Source organism: Leptodactylus fuscus, chromosome 8 (genome assembly GCF_031893055.1).
Source record: "Leptodactylus fuscus isolate aLepFus1 chromosome 8, aLepFus1.hap2, whole genome shotgun sequence".
NCBI classification, from domain to species: Eukaryota; Metazoa; Chordata; class Amphibia; order Anura; family Leptodactylidae; genus Leptodactylus; species Leptodactylus fuscus.
In genome coordinates this window covers 42,659,416-42,665,990 of record NC_134272.1, presented here as the reverse complement: position 1 = coordinate 42,665,990, position 6,575 = coordinate 42,659,416, and the positions used below count along the sequence as shown (strand labels likewise).

At 45.8% G+C, this 6,575-nt stretch overlaps 1 protein-coding gene across 2 annotated transcripts in view; it reads left to right on the top strand.

Annotated features, from left to right (window-relative positions):
• The first annotated feature begins 657 nt into the window (after nucleotides 1–657).
• Nucleotides 658–6,575, top strand: part of FSCN1 (fascin actin-bundling protein 1) — a 30,930-nt gene continuing 25,012 nt past the window's right edge. For both annotated transcript variants that reach the window (XM_075285151.1, XM_075285150.1), the window contains exon 1: nucleotides 658–1,577. In XM_075285151.1, coding sequence (XP_075141252.1) covers nucleotides 776–1,577 — 802 coding nt within the window. In that variant the 5' untranslated portion in view covers nucleotides 658–775. The remainder of the gene's footprint in view (nucleotides 1,578–6,575) is intronic.

Below are 6,575 nucleotides of genomic sequence, written 5' to 3'. Positions count from 1 at the left end.
TGGGGGCAGATAAATGGGTTATATCAAACTGGGAGAGATGGAGGGGGGATATAATTTACAGGTGACTGTAGGAAGATTATACTGTGTGGCGGCACATGAAAAATGAATGAGAACGGGCGGAGTCAACATAAAAGCGGGCGGAGCTAAGTTTGCCACAGAGTGCACGCACAACGCATATTTTGTCCCTCTTTCGGCTCTTCAAAAGTTGGGAGGTATGCATGATGTCTGCAAAGTAGATATTATGTGCCACAAAAGTGACGTCTCATACAGCTAAGATGAACATTAAGTTACGACCTCCAGAATAAAGACTGGCAACATAATAAATACATAAATCAATCTATGTCCTTCCAACCAAATATGTTGCAGTTTTTATTGTAGTTTGTGATAGAATACTGCCTGTGTCCTCTGTGAGCAGACGATCTGTGACAAGGGCGACATCTGGCCGAGCGCTGAATCTGATACCAGTTTAGGAATAGTGTTGTGTGCAATTGGTGGCTGTGCGGATTTGGTGGGATTTGGCCGGAATCTCAGCCCTCTCACAGGATGCAGCTGCAGTGCACTAGGCCACCCGATTTCCATTGTGCTGCAGTCTCCTCCCTCCCGCACTATCCCGAGTTCTCCACCCAACCCCATCCCTTGCTTTTCCCCCCAAGATTTGGAGGTATCCGCCTCTGCCAGTGAGGTAATCGAGTGTTCAAATGCCGCAGACGCCGAGTGGAGCTCAGCAGACAGGCTTTCTCCTCCGCGCTGTATAACGGTTCACGTGACGTCCATCATGAGCGGCTCCGGACCCCTGCAGCTCGGCCTCATCAACTGCAACAATAAGTATCTCACGGCCGAGACATTCGGCTTCAAAATCAACGCGTCAGCGTCCAGCCTGAAGAAGAAGCAAGTGTGGCTGCTGGAGCCCGTGGGCGAGGAGGCAGTGCTGCTGAGGAGCCATTTAGGCCGGTACCTCTCGGCTGACAAGGATGGACGCGTGTCCGGCGAGACCGAGGTTCCCGACGCCGAGTGCCGCTTTCTAGTCAGCGCACAGGGAGATGGCCGCTGGGTGCTGCAGTCTGAAGCTCACGGCCGCTACCTGGGCGGCTCGGAGGATAGAATCAGTTGCTTCTCTCCGTCTGTATCCCCCGCCGAGAAGTGGGCCGTTCACTTGGCCATGCACCCCCAAGTCACCATCTACAGTGTCACCCGCAAAAGATACGCACGCCTGGGGACCAGCGGGGAGGAACTGTCTGTGGAGCGGGACGTGCCCTGGGGTCTGGACTCCCTCATCACCCTCCTCTTCCAGGAGAACCGCTACAGCATCCAGACCCCCGACCACCGCCTATTGGCCATGGACGGAAGTCTGAGCAGTGAGCCCGGGCCGGACACCAAATTCACTCTGGACATTTCGGCCGGGAAAGTTGCCTTTAGGGCTAGTGATGGCCGCTACTTAACCCCCTCTGGGCCGAGCGGCACCCTGAAAACTGGAAAGAACAGCAAGGTTGGCCGGGACGAGCTGTTCGTATTGGAGAGAAGTTGCCCACAAGTCGTTCTCACAGCTGGCAATGGCCGTAACGTATCCACCCGGCAAGGTGAGCGAGAACCAGCTGCCAACTGTACAATGTGCTGGTATACTGGGTGTACCGAGGTCCTGCTGCCCACTATACAGTGTGCTGGGTACCAGGGCTGCCCACTGTACAATGTGCTGGTATACTGGGTGTACCGAGGTCCTGCTGCCCACTATACAGTGTGCTGGGTACCAGGGCTGCCCACTGTACAATGTGCTGGTATACTGGGTACCAGCGTACTGAGGTCCTGCTGCCTACTATACAGTGTGCTGGGTACCAGGGCTGTACACTATACAGTGTGCTGGTATACTGGGTACCAGTGTACTGAGGTCCTGCTGCCCACTGTCTGTATATATGGTAGTGAAGCTCGGCTGCCCACTGTCTGGATGTATTGTACAAGCATACAATGTGTTATAGCTGAGCCTGGTAACTTGCAGCATCCTCCCAGTCGTCTAGCCTAATCTGAGTATACTAAAAGGCTGCCCACTGTCTAAATATATTACACAGGGTACCAGTGTACTGAGGCGCTGCTGTCTGTATATATTACACAGGGTACCAGTGCTCTGAGGCTCTGCTGTCTGTATATATTGCACTGGGTACCAGTGTACTGAGGCGCTGCTGTCTGTATAGATTACACAGGCACACAATGTATTATAGCTGAGCCTGGTAACTCGTAGCGTCCTCCTATTAGTCTAGTCTTATCTGTTGTATATATTTAGAGCCTGCATCTAGTGGCACAGGGCAGATGTCCTCAAGGCTGGTCACTTGCCATGGGAAGTCTGTCTCCTACCACCAGTGATCTCCTATGTGGAGAATGAAGTCTTTGTTTGCTGTTGCATAAGGTTGCTCCCCACCCATAGTAAGCCTATGAAAGGGTTGACCAAATCCAGAGGTCCCCTGCCTCCCTCCCTCTCCACTGCTGATCCTGTCACATATGATGAGGGGCTGTCTCATTTGCAGCTGAGTCTGAATTGTGTTGAGGATTCTGATTTCCTCCGAAATGCACTGAAAGGAGAAGGGGGAGCAGCAGGCAGGACACAATAGATGCCTCCTGCTCTTCCTACAATGTAACAGAGCTGTAGCTAGGCTTTCCTTCACCCAGGGCAAAGGTTTGGTTCAATGCCCTTACTCTGTACATAAGTGTCTTGTTGGCACCCCCCTTCCCCAACCCCCCCTGCAATGTACAGCAATAATTCATGTGTGCTGATGTAGTCTTAGATTGGAAATTCTCAGTCTGTGTTAAGTGCACCAGTGGAAACACCCCATGTCCCAATGAGGCCCCTGTCCTCGTGGTAGGAGGCAGCATAATCCCATCCCTGGGGGGCACTTTGATATTCTTTGCTTTTAAAGACCATGAGGCTTCACCTCCCTTCCACGCCCATGTGAAGAGACCATGCATTTTGTGGAGGAAGTCATTGATCCCAACATCCTGCTGAGTCACCACCATCTGCTTGTGGTCATCAGCTCAAGGAGAATGTCCAGTATTCCCTGGAGAGTTTCCTGAATGAGTTATGCCATGGCTGTCTTCCTTTCTGTTTAGCTTTATAGTGAAAAGTATCTTACTATATTATTTCATTCTCTTCTACATTGCACTTAATGTAGTGCTTATAAACTGTATCCATTATATTAGGTGGAACTATCCTTTCCATATTATGTTTACTCTTATGGGATGTTCTAGCCTGCTCTGCCTTATCATTCTGGATACGATTTACAGTCTTGAAGTATAGATTAAGCCATTGATTTCCAACCTATATGATTTACAACCCCTGAAAAAACTGTCCTACATGGGGAACTCCTACAAAATCCCAAACTGTCTTTAAAAAAAACCAAAAAACTACCCTTAATTTTACACCCTCAGGTTACTGCCACATATTACGAGTTCACAGCAGGCTATCCATATTGACCATCCCTCAGCGAAGTCACCCATGCCAAGAAGAAACATCTAAAATAGAGTACTGTGTTGTGTGGGTTTTCTGCTGGTTTTCCATGTTGCCCAAATTTTAACCTTAGCTGAAATCTTTTGTCGAACGTGCTGCATGTGTAAAGCCCACCGCATACAATCCTTATTGCTGCCATCTTTACTGTACTAACTTACCAGTGATTGGCCTACCGTTGTCATGTGATTTGCTGAGGCCAATCGTGTCTTCAGCAGAAGGGATCTGGGACGTCACATCCAGTGAGGAGTTTTACTTCTAAAAGACACTGGAGCAGACGGACCGGACCACACTCGGATGACACCTCAGCACTGAGGACAGTTGAGTGTGTGTTTTTTTTTTTTTTTTTTTTTTAATAGTTTGTCGCGTCTTACACCGTGGCTGAATCAGCTGCGGAATCCGACAAGATAGATCATGTCGCTTACCATTTTTGCATGTGTATTTTGAGACGGATTCCGCGTCAAAATCCGCCTGCAACAAAAACTATGTGAATATACCCTAAGAGTGATGTTTGTTTTGTTTTTCCAAACAATCTGACTTTTTTTTTTTTTTGAGACTGTACCCCTATGTTCCTCTTTGTGGCTGGAATTATTGTCAATAGAGCACTATTAATTCCATGGTGCTTTACATTTGAGGGTTTACATATGGTACGCAAAATACACAGAACAAATATAATACAAACAGTGACCAGCTGACGCAGTGGGATAGAGGGCCCTGCCCATAATGGCTTGCAAACTGAGGCAAGAAGGTTGGGGACAGTAGGTGAGAGTAGAGACTGTTCAGATGATGTGGTGGCAGTAGTGTTAGTAGAGGCTGTAGGCCTTCCTAAATAGGCGAGTCTTCAGGGTGTTCTTGAAGCTATGATAGTGGGAGACAGTGTTATGTGTTAGGGTAGTGAGTTCCAGAGTATGGGGATGCACGAGAGAAATCTTGGACATGTTTTTTGTGCGTTTTTCACACGTGTAAAAAATGTCATTGAAGTCAATGGGAGTCTGATTTTTACACGTGTATTCTTTACACGTGTGTTATGCAAAAATGAGCGCGCATTTACTTCATGTTCATGGGCCCTAAATAGGCGACAGGAAGCCAGAGAGGGGATTGGTGGGGGGAGAGGTGGATTAAGCGAGCGACACAGTTTTAAAGCGCCACTAAAGGCTAGGGACAAAAATTTATCCCAAGGAATGTTTACTCAAACCATATAATGGCTAGGTTCACATCTGCGTTTGGTTTTCCATTCAGGGGGTCTGCTTGGGGACCCCCACCCCAACCGGAAATCTAATCTGCATTAAATAAAAAAACGGTTACTTCAAGAAACCCATAGACTAATAGGGTCCATCCGGTTTCTTAAAGTGCACTAAAACTCAACTTTTATTAATGTATTTTAAAAGTTCAGAACGGCATAATAAACTACCGTCCATATAAAGGGGATATTGAAACAACAGTAGAGTAGGGTAATATTCTAATGGCTGTATTAGATACTGTGTCAACCTACAGATGCAGCTCAGTCTTTTAGTCAATTCCCTTCAATACAATTCCCACCCTCCATGCATGAGACAGCAGGACTAGTACCAGAACCTAGGGGGCACTAAAATCTCCTCTATTGTCAATAAGAGATTAAGAACAATAAGCCCACCCTAATTCCAATGTTTGCTAGTACTTATGTTTGCTAGAATTTATCTAGCTAGGGAAGACCACAAGCATACATCTGGTAATTAGCAAGTTACACACAGCCAAAGTATCTATAGGGTTAAATTTCCCCCAATGCTTTAACCTACTCCACACACAAACACACGACTCAAATGGTATACATATAACTAGTAATGCAGCCTAACGGTCCGTTTCCCCGACCAAAGTCAGTTCATCAGAGGCTTTTTTATGCACATTGATAGTGCTAATGATATTTGTATAGCATTGAATTATAGCGTGTAGCCGCTTGTCGGCTGTGATGTATAGCGGCTATACATCACAGCCGACAAGCGGCTACACGCTATAATTCAATGCTATACAAATATCATTAGCACTATCAATGTGCATAAAAAAGCCTCTGATGAACTGACTTTGGTCGGGGAAACGGACCGTTAGGCTGCATTACTAGTTATATGTATACCATTTGAGTCGTGTGTTTGTGTGTGGAGTAGGTTAAAGCATTGGGGGAAATTTAACCCTATAGATACTTTGGCTGTGTGTAACTTGCTAATTACCAGATGTATGCTTGTGGTCTTCCCTAGCTAGATAAATACTAGCAAACATAAGTACTAGCAAACATTGGAATTAGGGTGGGCTTATTGTTCTTAATCTCTTATTGACAATAGAGGAGATTTTAGTGCCCCCTAGGTTCTGGTACTAGTCCTGCTGTCTCATGCATGGAGGGTGGGAATTGTATTGAAGGGAATTGACTAAAAGACTGAGCTGCATCTGTAAGTTGACACAGTATCTAATACAGCCATTAGAATATTACCCTACTCTACTGTAGTTTCAATATCCCCTTTATATGGACGGTAGTTTATTATGCCGTTCTGAACTTTTAAAATACATTAATAAAAGTTGAGTTTTAGTGCACTTTAATATATTTTGTTTGCTCCTTGAACTATTGGGGGTGCACCAACCAAAAAAATATTTTTTTTTTTCTTTAGTTTGTCCATCCGGTTTCTGCCTGAAAAGGGTGAAGAATGTGGAGAGGGGAACGGAATTCCCAATTGGAGAGCCAACGCTGGTGTGAACCCAGCCTTATTCTACTTTTTTCATACAGTGTATGCTGCTCTGTATATTCAGAGAGAAATCCAACAGAGAAGCTGTCTGATGGCTCAGTCTGTAGCTCTTGAGGGGATGTCACTAGAAATTAACCTATTGTTTTTAGTTTAGTTTTAAGATATTTGAGTAATTTTTCATGTTTTGCGCTGTCTGTAATTGTAAAGATTTTGCAGTAATTACATTAGCCACTAAATCATATATAATGTACTTTCTGTAGGCAATATCTTTACAGTAGCCGCTTCACTTGGCAGCACACTTATGGTCAGGGCTTTCATGCAGCTGAGGACTTGAGTCACAATAAGTGACTTCACAGCTTTTCCAGTCCCTGCTTTGCACA